Raw genomic sequence first — 18,465 nt, forward strand, 5'->3', positions numbered from 1 at the left:
AAAAATAAAATCAATACTTAGTCATTTTGGCACCTTAAATTTATAATTTAATTATCAGTATTAAATTTCTTTTGCGGTTTTTTCAAGAAAATTATGTAAGAGCAGTGTGTTATATGCTGCCTAGCGTAATTCATTTTATGACCCTGTTTTGCTAAGCTTATCAAATTTTCAAATTATCTTCTTCTACACCTTCTACAGGTGCAATTCTTGTGTCTCCTGAAATGCAACAAGTTCAAGTCGGAACGCTTTTGCAGTGTTTAATCAACCACCAAAAAGCTCTCTCTTAAAAAGCCTCCACTCTTAGGAAATATTGAGAGAGCATGTGAGAGAGCAGCAGCTGCTATCGGAATTTGCTTCTTTACTTTTGCATACGTTCGCACCTTTGACACGCTCTCTCTCTCTCTCTCGCATTTATTGAGGCGCCGGTGCAGAGTCAATGCCGGCAAAACGAGATTGAAATAGAGAAGTGAAAAGGAAACAACAGAAATGAAATTGAAGCGAGCATAATGCAAAATTCTGTTTTGGCGCCTTCCTCAACGACTTGCCAATGCCCTCAGCTCCCGTAGCAGATTTGTGGTTTGCTGCCTGACATGACGGCGACGACAATTTAACGACAGCGCAGAAGACGTCGCAGCCAGCAGCCCCCACATTTATTGCCCACGGCAGAGACGTCGCGTCGCGCCGCGCCGCATCGTCAGTGTGCGCACTTTTCATTAGTTCGCTACGTCTCTACGTTGTAGACATTCAGTTTCTCGTCGTCGCTCGTGGTAGGCAGAACAGCCAAACGCAAAACTCTCCGCAAGGCAACTCGGACTCGCTCTCGTCAAACACACAGTGTGAAAGCTCAACGGGCACGCCCCACCCACCACCACAGACCAAGTCCACCCCCGGCAAAGCAAAACCAACGCGAAGGACTCGCTCCGCGTGTTTTTGCAGTGTATTCACATAGTTAACTAACATAAAACAAACAACAAACAAACAAAAACAAAATGAGCAGTAAGTTTTTACTTCATCCAAGATCAACCAACAGCAGCAGCCGCCGAAAGAAGCGTGCAGAAGTGACCACAAAAAAAGAAAGAATTGATAAAAAAGATAAATAAATGAAAGTCTGTCTGTGTATGTATGCGTGTAAGCGTACGTGCGAATGTGTGTGTGTATTATGCATGGCTCCATACAAGTTATTCACTCGCTGGGCCTTTTTTTAAATTGCGACTGCAATTTTATCGCAATTAATCCAAAGCTACAAACTGAAATTGCATTCTCATATTTCATAACACACATTTTATTTTAGCAGATTGGCAAATCAAATTTCATACTCTGCGTTTTATGCTCCTGTCATTAGGTCCGTTCAATACATGTGTTTTGGGGGCTAGTAGTAAATTGCGGAGACGACCTTTACTGACCTTCAATAGCATTTGCCTAGTCGCCGCCTGTGCGTGTATACGAACGTACGTATGCATGTGAGTACGAATGCATGTGGGTTTGCGTGTGTGTGTGTGTGCGAGTGTGCATGCAGAGCAGAAGCATTTAGATTTCTTTTGATTTCGAATCGTCAGTTGTTTGTTTATGAAAAATATGCGCGAATTGGCGAACAGGCAAAATGTTGACAAACTGATAACGTGCGTGTTATGTGAGCTTTGACGCCAACAGAGAGCCAAGCTTACACGGCAAAGCAAAAGAGAGAAAGAGGGAGAGAGAATGTGTGTGTGAGAAGCAGATTGCAATTGAGAGAGCGATTGCAATTGAGAGAGCAGAGCTTGAAATCTATGCACTGTATTACATTAATACGTTGGACTCTAGGGTTGCTGTTGAGTAGCAGAAGAAGAAGAGCGCGTGGTGAAGGTCAGTGCCAAGTAGGAAAGCAAAGGCAGATTCACGAGCATTGATTAGGGCAAGTCGTGACCCACTAATGAATCTAACTAGTGAGTGTACTTATATGTCTTGTTTGGCGCCGCTTATCAGGTAGCGTTGATTATAATTTCCGCGTATGAATGACATTTTCTGGTCATGTTCACACGCGTCTATTCATGTCTTGACGTGCACAATCTCAAATTGGGTATATTATACAGTTATAGATGTGAAAAATGCGGCTATTTATAGCACTCAATTCTATACACTCGTATATTTAGCAGGCACAGACAGACACACGCAGTTTATGCCCGGCGACAGGCGCTAACAATTTCACAATTTTCAAGAAAAATCAAGAAAAACAACTTTTCTTTTCCACACACTCATACAATACACTATTCATTATGGCCCTTGTTGTTGTTTTTGGCAAAGAAACTGCTCGCAACGCCCACAATACACGGCGGCGGAAAATTAAAATTAAATCAGGAAAATGCCAAACACATTTAATACATATACATATATGCAATGTGTGTGTGTGTGTGTATGTTGCCCGCATAAATCATACGGCGAAAATTATATGCTTGGGATGCTGCTCCAGAGGGAAGCTGTTACTGTTGCTTCTTGCTTCTTGTTGTTGCTCCCTTGCTGCGTTCTGTGATTGAATTTCTAAAAATGTATCTGCGTATCTGTGTGCCGCAAAACGCCGCCTGCATGCAGCAACAGCAGCAACATCAGCAGCAGCAGCAGCCACTTCTCGTTGTCTTGTCGCGCTACAATTTCATTTCACATTTTCTGGCTATTTTTAGTGTGGCACACACACACATACATATAGCGAGCGAGTGAGCGAGAGGGGAGACGAGAGATCTACAGATTGACGTCGTAGAACTCGTTTTGGGTGTTGGCATTGCTGCTGCACTCGCTGATTTTGCCGGTTTGCCAGCCAGCCAGGCATCCATCCGTTTTCTTCTTGCCACGCCGGCTGCAACAAATGTGGCATTCAGTTGCCATGCCAAGCTCTGACATTGGCAACGATGCACAAACGGGTTTCCGTTTCCATAAACCAAAATGCCAAAACTGTTGCCAAGCCCCAAGAGTTCCCAATGCCAAATGTCAACCACCCACTCTATCCCTTGCCCTTGTCCCTCTCTGGTTATTTTGATTTCCATTCATTAGCTCGCTTCATTCAGGTCATCGATATGTGTATGTATTTATGTATGACGCTCTGCGCCTCAATAAGCATTCATCGCTTTTGTGTCACGACCTTTATCAGCTTGCTTTATTGTGCTCCCCGCATACGCGGCTGATAAAGTGCAAAGCCAAGAGAAAGAGAAAGCTCGCTTTGTGCGCAGTCGCCACTCTTTGAGCTTTTCGCTTCAGTTCTAGCTAAGAGAGCGCTGCAGCTGCTGAGCGAGCTTTGGCTTTAAGCTAAGAGTCGCTTGCGACTACACTGCGCACAATTTGCGGGTCACATTAGTTTGTAAATCCATTATAAGCACCTAGCGTTAAGCAATAGTATTAAACAAATTTTATTTTAAGCGACCAAATGGTTCGTTAATTTTTCTGATTTTGCTGTGACAATTTGACGTATTCAACAGCTGTGTTTTTTGTTTTTGAGAATTGAAAATCCAAAGTGTTGTTTATTTAATTTAAATCCAGAAATTTATGACATTTGCCTTGAGAAACAACGGTTCTTTCGTTTGATATTTTCCGTTTATTATTGTGACATGATTTAATTTTGTTATTGTTGTTTTGTGCTCTCGCATCCGGTAAGTCACGAAGTTATTAAAAACCATTCTAGTTTCGCCAAGTAAATGATTTCATTTTTATTTTAGGCACAACAGCTCATTGCACACACAAAAGTCTTTAAAAGAAAAGCAAAGAATTGACAAACAAATCAAAAAAAAATATAAAAAAAATAAAAGAACAAAAAGAAGTCGCATTTTTGCACCCACACACCCATTAAACACGTCCAGATACATTTTGTACATAATTATATACATGGTGCGTGTGTGTGGGAATATGAGAGCGCCACCTGCCGCAAGGTGGCCGAAGCTGTGCTGTCACCAATGCATTCAGCTGCTGTTGCGCTGTTTCGCTGCGCCTCCGTTTCCATTCGTATCACACAGAAGGTAGTTGTTTGTTGAAGTTGATCTTCTGTTTCCTTTTTGTTGTATTCAATATACATAAATCTAAAAATGCGCTTTCTAATGCTAAATAAACCCCAACGATTATTTAGTAACCAACAACGAAAACCCAACAAAAAAGAAAAACAAATCAAACTAACTTTTTTTTAACCCCGAAACTAAAGTTAGTTCAATCACCATGTACAAAGAATTTTTCTGATCGTAGCATTAATGTTCAATCAATTTGTCTATAATCTATTTGAAAATAAACTTTTAATTTTCTCAATAATAACTCTAATGATGATTTTTATTTAATCTTAATCTATCTACTTAATTTGTTTCCTTTTTTCAAATTATGCACGTTTTATTTCAATTATTTTTAACAGGAGTATATAATAAAAATATATTTAAGACTCAAGATTAACTTTAACTAAATATTAAATTCTATTTTATAAAAGTCTGGAGAATTTTTCTGTAATCTAATGAGATATTCCATTTGAAATTGAAATGAAAAGATTTCCTTAAGAATTGTATATAGTACATATATCGAGAATATTTCCACTTGTAAATAGTGTTAAGCTAACCCATAAGAAGGTAATTTTTAAGCAATGCTATTAATGCCTTTTTGGCATAACTCATAATTGCTTAGCGCCAATGTTAATGCTTTTTGCCATGTTGCGAATAAAAATTAATGTTGATGCCGATTGCAGATTATTTATAGTGTATATAATTGATCCCATTTGAATGCCAACAACGCAAAAATATAATTTGCTTTATATGCAGATACGCTTCGACAATGTTTTGCTCTATTTTCGCCATACTTTTTTCTTTAGTTTGGTTTTTCGCTTATTTTATTTTTTTGTGTGCAAAATCTCAAGAAAATAGCCCAAATGGGGCCTGAAAAATATTCGAGAGATTGCCAAAACTTTTGTTGCATGCGCCCGCCGCGTGCCCCGCCCACAAACTGTTGACGCAGATGCTGCGCGCACACACTCATCATCGCAACGCTAGATCGTGTATCTTTAAGTAGATCTATATGTATGTACTCGTATATATAATGGATTCTCCTGCTGCCTGTTTATTTATAATCCATAAAAATGCTGCGTTGCTGCTTTTTAGTTTTTTTGCTCTCACTCACGTCTGCTGCGAATTTTTTTGAATGCCCAACTAATAAAAGAAATTCTGAAATGGAAAATGAGAATGAAATGGAAAAAAAAAATATAATGGGAAGAGAAAAACTTGTGCTATTGCCAAGCTGCTGCATTTGTAACTGTAATTGTATCTGTGTGTCTTACTTGAATTGTATCTGTCAGATAGCAGCCTGATCTTACACTTGAACTAATGCTATTTTCTTCTTTCGTTGTTCTTGCTCGCAGAGTTCGCTTGGGTTACGCTGACCACAAATGACACGTACTCGCTGGGCGCCTTGGTGCTGGCACATTCGCTGAAGCGAGCGGGCACCGCCCACCAGCTGGCGGTGCTGGTGACGCCCACCGTGTCGGAGGCGATGCGATACAGACTGAAGGACGTGTACAATGTTGTACAAGAGGTTAACGTACTCGACTCACAGGACGCCGCCAATCTGGCACTGCTCTCCCGTCCCGAACTGGGCGTCACCTTCACAAAGCTCCACTGCTGGCGTCTCGTGCAGTTCGAGAAGTGTGTCTTCCTCGATGCCGATACACTGGTAAGTCAAAAGACTATCCTAAGATACACTGTATCTTTAATAACTTACTTGTTTCTTGCAGGTACTGAAAAACTGCGATGAGCTGTTCGAACGCGAGGAACTGTCCGCTGCTCCAGATGTCAGCTGGCCCGATTGCTTCAACTCCGGCGTCTTTGTCTTCACACCCAGCGTGGAGACGTTCAACAAGATCACAGAGTACGCCGTGCAGCACGGCAGTTTCGATGGTGGCGATCAGGGATTGTTGAATCAATACTTTGCCGATTGGTCGACCGCAGACATCAAGAAGCATTTGCCATTCGTCTACAACGTGACTGCCTATGCTTCCTACTGCTATTTGCCTGCATTCAAACAGTAAGTATTGAAGTATTAACTAACATTCAAGATTTTACTTACCACTTCCGCCCCGCAAGTCGAAAATATCGAGTAGCAATCGTAATTATAAAGGTGGAGTCACTTTTTTCTGGCATAGACAATAGAAACTACAGTATTTAAGTTATTTAAAAAATACATTTGTTTGTTTACTGCAATCGGATCTTAGCTGTTATGGTTAACAATGAGGTATATTTTGTACTCAATGGTTTATTTTGAATGTGGCAATATTATGATATACCAAATGTAGCCTTTGGTATATTTAGTATTTAAAAAAAAAAACTTTTGTTTGGGAAAGAGGGCCTTCTGCAATCGGATCTATGACTGGTTTATGTGGTTTATTTTGAGTATGGTAATATACCGATATACCAAATGTAGCCCTCAGTATATTTCAGTATTTTTTTGTATATGAAGTTGGATTATTTTTTAGAGCAGAATTTTATTATTGTTATTATTATTATTATTATTTTTTGACTATCTGGTATATTTTGTGTTTGTGGTATATTTTGAATGTAGTTTTATACCTACAGCTGTGAACTTTGAAATAGCAGTGCTAAGCGTTTAAGTTTACAGCTGTATATACCAAAATGTATCCCCTAGCATATTTTAGTATTATTCTTATATATTTACTTGGTATATTTTTTACAATATTGTTTATTTAAATATTAATAGCGGATATCTTACAGTCGAGCGCACTCCACAGTAGTATAATTTCTCAGTTTCTAATCTCGTTGTATTTTCCTCTTTACAGATTCAGAGATAAAATTAAGATTTTGCATTTTGCTGGCAAACTGAAGCCCTGGTTGTTACAGTTCAATTCGGAGACGAAAACCGTTTCAACGCCCACCGATTACGCACACGCCCAGGATCTGATTCAACACTGGTGGAACATCTTCTGTGATAGTGTGCACGACTCGCTCAGCGATCAAATGGTAAGTGCGATCTGTAAACTAAATCCTAAACTCACTTCCTCCAGTTTTCAAAAGTATTTTCAAGTCTAATTTGAGTGCAACTTTGAGTTTCGTTTCGTTTCGTAACGTCCAAAAGCAAACTAAAACCTAACCAAACAAAAATCTGTTGTTTTAACTTAATCTCTGCCAATAAATGCTACGTAATATTCGTTATATATTATCCGTAACTCCGCAACGCATCGTCAAAAAAAACAAAACAAAAGCTTAAAGCGCCGCAAAGTGTTTCCAGTGATAAATGCGATAGTTCTTCAAGCGTTCCACAAGAGGAGGTAAGCTGATCCAGAGCCAGCACAACAATTGTAGAACGCAAATATAATATTATATGCACACATATTGTAGATACGGTCAAAGGTCGTTTTTGCTGTACAGAGCTCTATTATAAATATTGTACATACATAATCGTATATTTCCATATCTTATGCACATTATTCAGATCAAGATGCAATATTTATTTTATTTATTTCCGTACGTCAATTTTTATTTATTCATATGCCACAAAAGTAAATAACAAACAAAGCGAAGCATCGCATCGTATCGCATCGATCTATTGACGACGACCTCGTTATATTTAGTGTATTTTCTCAACTATTTCATTCACTTTTCACTTTCCACGTTTATTATCTTTTTCTCTCGGTACTTTTTCATTGCGTTTTCTGCTGTTTTTAGTTCGATTCTAAAGTTTACTTTTGCTGCCCTCAATTGCCAGCCCCGCCACGCCCCGAATTGGCCTCCATTAAACGCTTGTCGCTTCTCGATTCACGATTCTCGTTTATCTTCTTGTTTTTACTAGAGACAGACATTTTTGCAGTGGAGTCTTCTTTGTTGTTGTTATTCTTTGTGTGTGTCTGTGTGTGTCTTTCTATGTGAGTGTATGTGTGTATTAAATTCTGTGTGTGTTCTCGAATCTGCATCGATTTGGCCGAGTGCCAACGGAATGTTTAGTTAGCCGACGTCAATAAGTATATTGAAATGATCCAAATGGCATGCAAATTGGGTTTGCCAATTCATTTAGGCGCTGTCTCTTTGTTCGCTCTCTCTCTCTATCTCTCAAATAATTGGACAAAAGAAAGTGACAGTTAATAAAAGAAAACATACAAAGCAATTAAGCTACCCCCAAAAAGAGATACAAAGCATTTTTCAATGCAAACACAATAGGTGTATCTTTTTGTGGAGCAAAACTTCAACTAGCATATTGTTAAAATAAACACAAATCGTTTTCAAATGGCCAACAAAGTGGCTTTAAGGTAGCCCTATTTCTGTATGAAACGGAAATTTGTCATACAAACTTTCTATTATAAACTATTTGCAATTTTGTCATATATGTAATTGAAATTTTATCAATGAACGTCAAGAAACTTAATGATTAATAGCTTCTTGTTACGCTCTTGAAGCTGAAAACAATTTCCCCATATAAAGCAGCCAAGCAAATTCAAGACTACACTATTATTTGAATATGTTGTGTTTCTTCTCTGTAATAAATCTAAAAAGAAATCAATTCCTAGTGAAAAGTAATAATATTTCAATTTATTCTAATAGGAGAAAAGAAGAAAAAGAAGTAGAAACATTTTTGTAGATTGCAAATCAAAACACAAATCAATTTATTTCAAACTCATACAAATAGTCAATTTTATGATAGATGTATAAATAAATAAATCAATTTATTTCGTACTCGTTTATTTTCGACTTATTGAAACTTTGTAATAGAAGTAGAAAACAAACATTGTTTTAATTTCATGGCATTTTGCAAATTTATAGCAAATAGACTCGTTTTAGTAGATTGACTATTTAGTATATTTTTAACTAGCAGTAGATAGACTTTTCAGTATATTTTTAAGTAGTAGTATATATTTAGCTTTGGTATTTGTTTACATTCGTCTTTGTCATTACTTAATTTGTAGTTCTTTATTTTAATTTATTGTTTTTTTTTTTTAAGTTTGGTATTTTATAATTTATTTTTGATTTCCAACTCTTACTATGCGCTTTCTGTTCATGCCAAATCAATTTGCCATGCTATAAAAACAAATCAAATCACAATGCCAGTGTCTTTGCTTAAACATAATCCACTCGACGAGCTACAATGAATATCATTACGATATGGACAGCTACTATTACGAGCACTGCAACAATCACTACCATCGGGAGCACCAACCACACGAACAGCAGCCGATACAACAATATGTGCCAGACGTGCGAGAATATCGTGATCCATGGGCAGATTACTATGAGCAGGCGGAGAGGCAAGAAGAGAATGAATCGCAAACAGAGTTCAGACACAATGAATATGCGAGTGGCCATCACCAGCAACAGCAACAGCAGCAACAGCAGCAGCAGCAGCATGAAGAGTGCAGAGCCACATCACCACAAGCACCACCACCACAAGAACCACCACAAGCACCACCTCAAGCACCTTCACCACAATTACCATCCACTGCCAATGAAGACTCGATAGCAATAGATGTAAATAGCAATGTACATGCAACTGAGCAATCGCCCACCAACAACAACACGAACAGCAACAACAACACTTCCCACGCACACTCTGAACACCACCAAAACTACCAAAACCACCAAGAGCACCAACACCCAGAGAATGCGACACAAAACCCATTAGACCACAGTCAAGTCGATGAAGTTGCCGATGATGCAGATGAGGTAAAAAAAAGAAAAGAAAAGCAACCAAAATGAAACGAATCGAATGAGAAGTTGAGGGTAAAACACGAACTGGCTGCCAGCACATGCTGCACCACACATAAACCACACAACACACGAAACCAATCCACCATCAACTTCTGCTCCTTCTCCTTTTCCTTTTACCTCCTTCAGTTTAGTTCAGCTCAGTTCAGTTGGTGATTTAATGTAATCTCACATCGTTTTGGTTGCACTCTGTCATGTACATCGTATGCTATAAACTCCTGGCTCTCTGCACTTTAAAACTGTCGTCTCGTCTGGGTTCTTGTCCTGTCGACCTGTGCTCGTCCTCGTCCTCGGCCTCGTTCTCGTCCTCGTCCTTATGGTGTCTAGTCTCTCTAGTTGGCTGCTGCCTTGAGGCGGCTGCTGCTGCACATTTGCACATTTGCGTGTCCATCATCACACGTTGTTATCATTGTCGTTGTCGCTGTCGAAGTCGTTGTCATTGTCATTGTCATTGTCCTTTTGTTTCATGTGCTGCTCATCATCATCATCATCATCGTCGCCATTATTATCGCTACCACATTGATGCTGCTGCTGCCTCTCGCCTCTCGCTGCTGCTCCGCTGGCATTAACTGCTTTTGCTGATTTATTAGTTGCCAGTCTTCGACCTGACCATTCTTTTTGTCTGTCTGTGTGTGTGTGTGTGTGCATCCTTCAGCTGCAGTTGCTGCCTGTTATTCATTCGCAAACACTCAACACTCGAACCGCACACACACACACACACACAGCCAGAACACATGGAATGGGGCGACGCACTTCATCTTCATGCACATAGTAATCTGCCACAAGGATTTGCGAAAGGACATGACGCTTTAACATGCAGCTTGCAGCCCGTGCAGCAGCACAAACGCATTAATCATACGCCATGTTGCATTGTGCTACAACTAACAAACTCTGCTACCCACTTCCCTCGCCACCCCCAAGAAGTAGCTAATCAAATTAGTGGATATGTTTTTTCTTTATCTTTATTTTCATTTTTTTGGCAACCAAACTGCATGCAATATGTACTTACATGTTATCGTTATCGTTATCGTTATTGTTACTGTTATCGAGAACAACTGCGATTTGTTTTGCTAACAAAATTGTGTTGCATACTTTCAGGCTGGCCTTGCCGGCGCCTTGTCACAGCTGCGCATTGGCGCTCAGCGCACACCCGAACAGGAGCAATACGAGAATCTGATGCGTCGCCAGTGCTGGGAATCGGGACAGATCGATTACTCGGGCGCCGATTCGTTCGACAACATCTGGAAGAAGATCACGCAGACGCTGGAGGCGAAGCCCGAGACAAGCTCCGAGGCTGATCAAACTGGTAGTTCATAGATACAACTTACAAAAACAAAAAAGAAGCAATTAAATAAAACAAATCGTTCGTTAAGCGTCGTTTTGTTGACCCCCCACCAACACCAACACCAGCACACACACACACCCCCCTCTCACACACTCTCACACACTGAAGGCCTGACCTTACACCTTGTTACACCCACAAAAAAAACTCGAGTCACATTCATCACTGCAACATGGGCAACAAATTAGAACCAAGTGCTGTCAAGTGGCATATATGCTATATTTAATTGCCACACACACTCCCCAACTCACACACACACACACAGCGCAGAGAGTGGCATATCATATGTGTGTGTAAAAAAAAACGCACAGAAATTTTAATTAAGTTTTCAAATTAAACTTTTTTACACTCGTCGCTGCTGCTGCTGCTGTCGACGTCGTCGCAGCATGTTGCTTGTGTGTGTATGTGTGTGTGTGAGTGTGTCACACACACTTGGCACATCAGAACCACCTCCTTCACCACCACACACTTGGCTCAGCCACAAAACTTTTACACTTCATTGTATTTTAATTGAAATTTTTGTAATTATGCCGCACTTGAGAGTGCATCGCGGCGATTTGTGGCATTGAATTTACAGCTCATCTGCATTAAAAGCTCATTGTAACCCATCCCCTTCCTACCCTTTCCCTTTCCCACTTCCTGTTTCCCCCCTACCACCATCCCACTCCACACTGCTTTAATTAATTGATATATAATTATATATATTTTTATAGAAATAATAAAATGTTTGAAAAAATATATTTAACTGCAAATATTGTGTATGCCTCTTTGTGTATGTGTGTGTGCACGCCTGTGTGTGTGTGTGTGTGTGTGTGTGTGTTTGCCCCCTCTCTCCTCATACACAAAACGAGTTGAACGCTAACTTTTTGTTTAGACACCTTTTCACAGCGCAACAAAAAATATATATTTACCATTATATACTACAAGTACTCTTTCTTTCTTTAAACTTTATGTTGTAATTTACCTACAGAAATATTGTCGAAAATATTTATTCAAGAACACACAACAACAAAAACAAAAACTTTTTGATTAATCCAAAAATGTTTGAAATGTGCATTTTTATTTTAGTTTTAAGTTAATTTTATGATCAAATAATTAATTGCATTTATTGTTTTCAGTTGTTTACTTCTAAGTTCGCTCTCGCTCGCACCTATCTCTCTCTCTCTCTGTCTCCCTTGTGAAATGTATCTATTATATTGGGGGTTCACCATCAATCAATCAATCAATCATTCAATCAGCAATCACCATCAATCATCTACATATGATCGCTGTATGAGTTTGCTGCCAGCTAAAACGATTACCATAAACGCATTATTCCAGATATCGATAGCGATAACGATAACACGCTAGCCACTAACAAACTGCTTACACAAACAGCTATCGAGCTGCTGCAGCAAAAGCCCCAGACGCCTACGCCTAAGCCTGCTGCCACGCCCACAAACAAAAGCAGTAACAGTAACAGTAACAACTCGAGTTCCGGCTCAAATCCCAGCTCAAGTTCAAGTGCAACAACCACTAACAAGCGGTCAACTGGGACAGCAACATCAGCATCAGCAGCAGCAGCAGTTGTAGTTCCAGCTGCCTCACCACAAGTTGCCGCCGCTGCTGTTGCAACTAACAAACTTTCAACTAACGCACAGAAAGCCAGCGACGTTGAGCAACAACAATCGACAGCGAAAGCAATACCGAAAGCAACAGCAGCAACGACAACAACAACGGCAGCAACATCGACGATAGTAAAACCGCAACGTGTCCAGGCGCCGTCGCAATCAACGCAACCGCAGCAGCAACCACAGCAACAGCAACCACAACAGCACATCCTGGCGAGTGCTGCACCCACAAAGCCCAGCCGCCAGAAGACGTTGCGTAAGTTGAAATAACAATTACTGCAACTGCTGTTGCACTACAGCTGCTTGCCCCATTTGGCGACAAAGTCGGGCAAGCTGCTCACACAGCAACTGGAGTCCTACAATGCAACCCAATCCCCGCCAGAGCCTGTGCACGTCTAACTGGACAGCAACCACAACGGAAAGTACAAACAAATAATCGAGAAAAAAGGAAAACTAACGAAATTTTGCTGTATAAAGTGCTTTGATAATAACCAAAAAACAAAACAACGATAAAAACCAACTGCGCCTTAGATGAAACTAATTTAGGATTATGAAAGGTTACCCTTTGCCCTATGTTTAAAGAATGACCCCCAAGTGCTTGCAACTAATTGCCACAACAACAAACACACAACAACACAGACAGACTAGTGACCGTTAATGTTTTCAGAGTGGTCCAAGAGCTGCGCTCCACAAACACATATTCACACACTCACACACACAAATTACTCACATAATGTACACTTTATTCCACTCACTAAACAACACTTTGCACTGAAGAGCTGGTGACTTCCGCTGACATTGAGGATGGCAAAGTCGAGTTCGACAAGGCCACCGGTGCTAGCACCCAGTACAAGCTGATCGAGGGTGGCTACGAGGTGATCACCACCACCCCTCAGCCCAACGGTACCGTCAAGACCCAGGTGAGGACCTTCTGGGATCCCAAGCCCGTCAGCGCCGAGGATCTGGCCAAGGAGCAGGCCAACAAGAAGGAGATCAAGAAGCGTCTGGGTAAGGAGATTCGCATCGATGAGCACACCACTATGTTGACCCGTGCCATCGAGGGTGGCTACGAGGAGGTGTACACCACCATCAATGACGATGGCACACGCAGCACTCGCACCAAGACCTTCTTCGACTCGGTGCCCACCGAGATCAATGAGAACACCAACACTCAGGTGAACAAGCTAAAGAAGAATGTGACCCGCAAGTCATCGGTGGACTCCACGGACTCCACTGAGTCGACATCGCGTCGTGTAGTGCAAAAGGTGCAGAAGAACATTGTGTCGAACACAAATGATCAGCAGTCGAACTATCGCGAGGACACCACCATCGAGGAGACTCGTCGCGTCAGCCAGAACATTGAGATCACCGAGAACAATCGCACCGTGCGCAAGAACTCGCTGCAGGAGCAAAGCATCAAGGCTGTCACCCAGAGCACCAGTGATGCTGGCAAGAAGAAGAAGAAGACCAAGTCTTCGGCACCTCCACCACCCGCTGACTTTGTGCAGAACGACACTACCACGGTGGCCTCGAAGCGTGTGCCCGGCGGTGTTGAGTACACCTACTCAACGGAACTGGAGTCGGGCAAGACCATCACCACCTCGAAGACCGTCTACGAGGAGGAAGAGGTTGAGCTCACCGAGGAGGAGATCAAGCAGTACAAGAAGACCCTCAAGGATGCCGAGAAGCACAAGAATGTGACCAGCACCAAGAAACTCAAGTCCGAGTCGGGCACCAAGAAGGTTGTCCCCTCCGAGAATCCCGGTGATGTGACCACAGTCGAGACCATCAAGATTGAGGGTGGCACCGAGTATCACTACACCACTGTGACCGCCGAGGGCATCGTGAAGAAGGCCACAAAGACCGTCTTCGATCCTGTGCCCAGCACCAAGAACAATCCCGATGATACCGATGAGGAGGAGATCATTGAGGAGTACGAGGAGGAGATCATTGAGCCCGGAGAGAAGACGGTCAAGACCATTGAGACAGTGAAGCAGCTGCCCACCAAGTTCGAAGGTAGGAAATTATATACAAATATATTAGAATTCAGTTCTTAGATTTAACAAGTGAAGGTTCTGTTAATAACAATAATAGTACCGAAAAATGCAAATATAGAGTGTAGTATATATTGTTCTTGATGCTATATTTTTAATGTAGTACTATATCAGGATATAATTTAAAGGAAAAAAATGGTATAAGGAATATAAAAAGAAAATTTTAAAGGTTGTAAACTTTTCTATTAAGTTTAGAACGCATTCAAAAATTGAGTTGTTTAAAAATTCATATAAATAATTATTTTTTGTTTGCAGAGGAAGTGACCATCACCCATGAGAAGAAGGAGAAGAAGATCAAGAAGTCCATGGTGATCAGCCAGTAGAGGAGTCAACACACAACACACTCACTCACACACACACCACATGCACACTCGCATATACACTCTCACAACAAGCTAGCTTTTGCCGCGTATCCTTTTGTTGGCAATTATGAATATCCCCCTCAGCAGCTTTATCCTTGATTACGAGTATTTTGGAAATTATTAGAGACAAGTCTTTCGGTTTTGTAAAATGTTAACATAACAATTCATTTGTATTACATTGGAAATTATACAAAAAATAAGAAATTATTGATGATTGTTTCACAATTAACTTAATTCATAGTCTACAAATTTGTTTATCAATAAAAAACGTTTTGAGTTGAGATGTTCGTTAGTTGCGTTTCACCTTTGTCTTGGCACTTTTCACAGCCAATGATTTTCTCTTGCGACACAAGAGGCGGAGTCCAAGAATTGGCAACAGAATTGCAGCCAAGGCAAGTCCAATAATATCGAGAAGATAGAACTGATACCAGGGCAAGTTCAGTCCAGGTGAGACCAAGTGCGGTGCACCACGATGTTCGATCACATAATCGATCCAGAACATGGCCTCATCCATGGCATCCAGCGGTCGATTGCGGAAGATCTTTGAGGCGCGCTTCATGTTATCCATGAACTTGGGATTCTCGAGCAGCTCGGTGAGCGAATGACGCAGCTCCTGCTCTGTCACGGTGCGATAGTCCACACCCAGCGCAAAGCCAGCTGCTTGGCCCTTCTTGATGTTCAGATACTGATCGGCATAGACGGGCATCCCGAGCACAGGCACCCCGTGATACACTGCTTCCTGGGTTCCAAAGAGACCGCCATGGGCGATGAAGACTTTGACGTTCGGATGGGCGAGAATATCATTCTGTGGCATCCAGCTTTTAACCATCACATTCGCAGGCAGATTGGGCAGCTTCTCATCCTCGAACTTCCAGAGAATTCGCTGCTTGAGGCTGCCGAACACATCGAGGAAGATCTTGAGCTTCTCGGGTGGCAAGTCTGCGCTGCGGACCTGAGAACCTGCCAAAGGAAGTCAACATTAATACAAGTTTTAATAAAAGGGTTTAATCTCAAGCTTACCCAGACTGAAGTAGATGACACCGTGCTTGGACTCGTCCAGGAACTTTTGCATATCGGCAGGCAAAGCCTTGGGCTTCTGAATGTGCAGTCCACCCACCTGGATCATGTTGAAAGAGACGGGCCGAGGCGCCTCCAGTGGCATGTAGGTATTCAGTAGGAAGGCAGAGATGTTGCGTTCCAGTTGTTTGATGCTGGGCACCGAATCGAACTTGTGCGCAAAATGCTTTTGCAGCAGCGCATCCTGTTGCGGATAGTGCCAGATAGTGCGAACGATATCCTCCAAGGCACAAGTATAAACGCTGTCAATGCGCTCCAGCAGTGACATGTGAGGCGTGTACGGTTTCCAGCCATGTGGTACATACGACCAGGGCGTCATAACGCCCACCAATGGGCTCAGGTAGTTGGCAAAGCCAAAGGTCGCGATGGTGACGATGGGAATCTGATAAAGATGTCCCAAGAACAGCGCTCCCTCGTTGAAGAACTGTTCAGCCAGCAGCAGATCGTATTTGTCCACTTTATCCTTGGCATCAATCAGATTCAGCACCTCGGGCTGCTCGAAGGCAAACTCGGTGCTCTCCAGGCCCATGACGTAGCACATGCGTATGAAGGTGAGCGTGGAGACATTTGTCATCGCCAGCACACTCTTTGCCTGGGTCATCTTCAGCACTGCAAGTAGGAATGAGTTTAACAACATGTTAAAGTCACCTTTTATACGCTGCACTTACGTGTGGGCCAAAAGTCGTACTGCGGTATCAGTATCTCCTTGTAGTTATCGCCTAAGTTCTCCTTGGCCAGCGAGAAGGGCGTCAAGAATGTCACCTCGTGTCCGCGTTTCACCAGCTCCCGCACCATGGCATTGGTCATCATGAAGTGACTCTTGCCCGGAAAGAAGAAGGCGGCCAAGATCCTTGAGCCCGCTGCCAACTCCAAGTGCTGCAGGGCCACAAGACCGAGCAGCAACACTTTCCACGCACTTTTCAGTTGCTGTAGGTCGAAGAGAAGTAGACAAGTGTTATTTTGCTTTGTTTATCGCACAGTCTGGGCCTTGTCTTATCATTATGTGACTGCTGCCGTATTTATGACGTTCTAAACATCTGTTTGGTCTAATGATTATTTTACCCTTATCTTTGTAGTACTTTGTGACAGTTTTTCGTATCATCTACATAGGATCTAATTATACGTTTGCGTGAGGGCTTTTTGTGTTACCAAGTAGCTTGGCAATTAATCCTATCGGGTTTTAAGTGCTGGATTTAATTGGAATTATTTCAAATGTATGGAAAGCAAATATTATGCAGGTTTATGAAGAAAATGCACGGAAGGGCACGTTTGAAATTATCTATGAAATAAAGATCAAGGCGTTTGAAATTCGTGATAACAACAAGCGGAAGATTAATTCCCTCACACATTTCTTGAACATGAAATGAGATTGTAATATATTTATAAGATTAATTGAATCATCATGACCCAGCAAACCCTTGCCAATGCTATGATACAGCAAATCTACAAGTCTATCGGACTTGTCGTCATTATTGTATACTATATACACGTCGCAAAAATAGCCCTATATTTATATTGACACATATTCCCATATTGATGTTTCGACTTTATCAACAACCTCTCAAAGATAATATTATTATTATTATTATTATTATTTTTATTTATTAAACATTGTCTAAGTGGAAGTGTTTCTTTTTAAGGTCAACGACTTTAGAGCACTTGTTACTATGACTGCCAAAATTTCGGTGTTCCGGCAACAAACACACACTCGCACACATACACATAAACTTAATTTATAACGAAGCTCTCAGAGCTTGGTACGAGTATCTGCAAAGATTCCACTTGTTTTTTTTTATAGCTATTTTGTGACAATTAACAAATGAGCCACAAAACAGGTTAACGCTCTGTCTATGCTACTATCTTAAGTTTAGTTATTTTGGTCTAGACAAACAATTTGTGTTTCAAGTGTTGCACAGTGTAGAGTGCACTTCATGTTTTAATTGATTACAATTTATTATATCACTTTTCATTAAACGCACCATTTTGAGGGTCACACACTATTCGCAGCTCGTCGGCACTTTTTTCGCACACAGCGCAATCGACTGTTCTATGTCGCGATCGGCAGACGACTGAAACGAACCCGACATCGGACACTTTAATTTATTCGTACTTATCAGCGAAAAGCTTATTGTGAAATTCGGTTGGCGTATTCTGTAAATATTCCCTACAACTATTACATATTTTTCAGGTATAACAAAATATCAATTGTATCAACTAAGATAAGAATTTAATAATTTAGTTTGTGGCCTATGTATTAGCATGTTTAGAATTATCAGAATGCCCTTTAATAATATTCTTCACTTAAGATTTTTCTAGAATCTAAAGAAA

The 18,465-nt window shown here is 41.2% G+C and overlaps 3 protein-coding genes across 8 annotated transcripts; 2 read left to right on the forward strand and 1 right to left on the reverse strand.

The window, feature by feature from the left end:
- Positions 1-853: 853 nt before the first annotated feature.
- On the forward strand, positions 854-13,415 carry LOC132793461 (glycogenin-1). Of its 6 annotated transcripts, none has more exons than XM_060803391.1 (7): positions 854-996; positions 5,348-5,658; positions 5,720-6,009; positions 6,779-6,959; positions 7,202-7,267; positions 10,791-10,998; positions 12,355-13,415. In XM_060803391.1, exons 1-7 carry the CDS (start codon positions 990-992, stop codon positions 12,912-12,914), a joined length of 1,623 nt encoding a protein of 540 aa, XP_060659374.1. In that variant the 5' UTR covers positions 854-989; the 3' UTR covers positions 12,915-13,415. The 6 variants fall into 6 exon arrangements, with proteins under 6 accessions (XP_060659374.1, XP_060659373.1, XP_060659375.1 ...); XM_060803390.1 differs by lacking the exon at positions 7,202-7,267 and adding an exon at positions 9,039-9,650; XM_060803392.1 differs by lacking the exons at positions 7,202-7,267; positions 12,355-13,415 and adding exons at positions 9,039-9,650; positions 12,153-12,327.
- Positions 856-15,294, forward strand: LOC132793464 (uncharacterized). Its single transcript, XM_060803399.1, has 3 exons — positions 856-996; positions 13,422-14,660; positions 14,954-15,294. Exons 1-3 carry the CDS (start codon positions 990-992, stop codon positions 15,019-15,021), a joined length of 1,314 nt encoding a protein of 437 aa, XP_060659382.1. The 5' UTR covers positions 856-989; the 3' UTR covers positions 15,022-15,294.
- Positions 15,178-18,223, reverse strand: LOC132793462 (UDP-glycosyltransferase UGT5). Its single transcript, XM_060803397.1, has 4 exons — positions 18,117-18,223; positions 16,806-17,064; positions 16,081-16,746; positions 15,178-16,020 (listed from the first exon to the last, which is right to left on the reverse strand). Exons 1-4 carry the CDS (start codon positions 18,117-18,119, stop codon positions 15,350-15,352), a joined length of 1,599 nt encoding a protein of 532 aa, XP_060659380.1. The 5' UTR covers positions 18,120-18,223; the 3' UTR covers positions 15,178-15,349.
- Between the last annotated feature and the right edge of the window lie 242 nt (positions 18,224-18,465).

The sequence above is a fragment of the Drosophila nasuta genome, chromosome 3 (genome assembly GCF_023558535.2).
Source record: "Drosophila nasuta strain 15112-1781.00 chromosome 3, ASM2355853v1, whole genome shotgun sequence".
In the NCBI taxonomy this organism is placed as follows: Eukaryota; Metazoa; Arthropoda; class Insecta; order Diptera; family Drosophilidae; genus Drosophila; species Drosophila nasuta.

Bases quoted from the DNA above. Each gene is read 5' to 3' on its own strand.
- LOC132793464 (XM_060803399.1), top strand. The intron at 14,661-14,953 runs GTAGGAAATTAT...TTTTGTTTGCAG, and splicing joins GCTGCCCACCAAGTTCGAAG to AGGAAGTGACCATCACCCAT.
- LOC132793461 (XM_060803390.1), top strand. The intron at 5,659-5,719 runs GTAAGTCAAAAG...TGTTTCTTGCAG, and splicing joins TCCTCGATGCCGATACACTG to GTACTGAAAAACTGCGATGA. The intron at 9,651-10,790 runs GTAAAAAAAAGA...GCATACTTTCAG, and splicing joins TTGCCGATGATGCAGATGAG to GCTGGCCTTGCCGGCGCCTT.
- LOC132793462 (XM_060803397.1), bottom strand. The intron at 16,747-16,805 runs GTAAGTGCAGCG...TCCTACTTGCAG, and splicing joins GTACGACTTTTGGCCCACAC to TGCTGAAGATGACCCAGGCA. The intron at 16,021-16,080 runs GTAAGCTTGAGA...TTCCTTTGGCAG, and splicing joins TGTCATCTACTTCAGTCTGG to GTTCTCAGGTCCGCAGCGCA.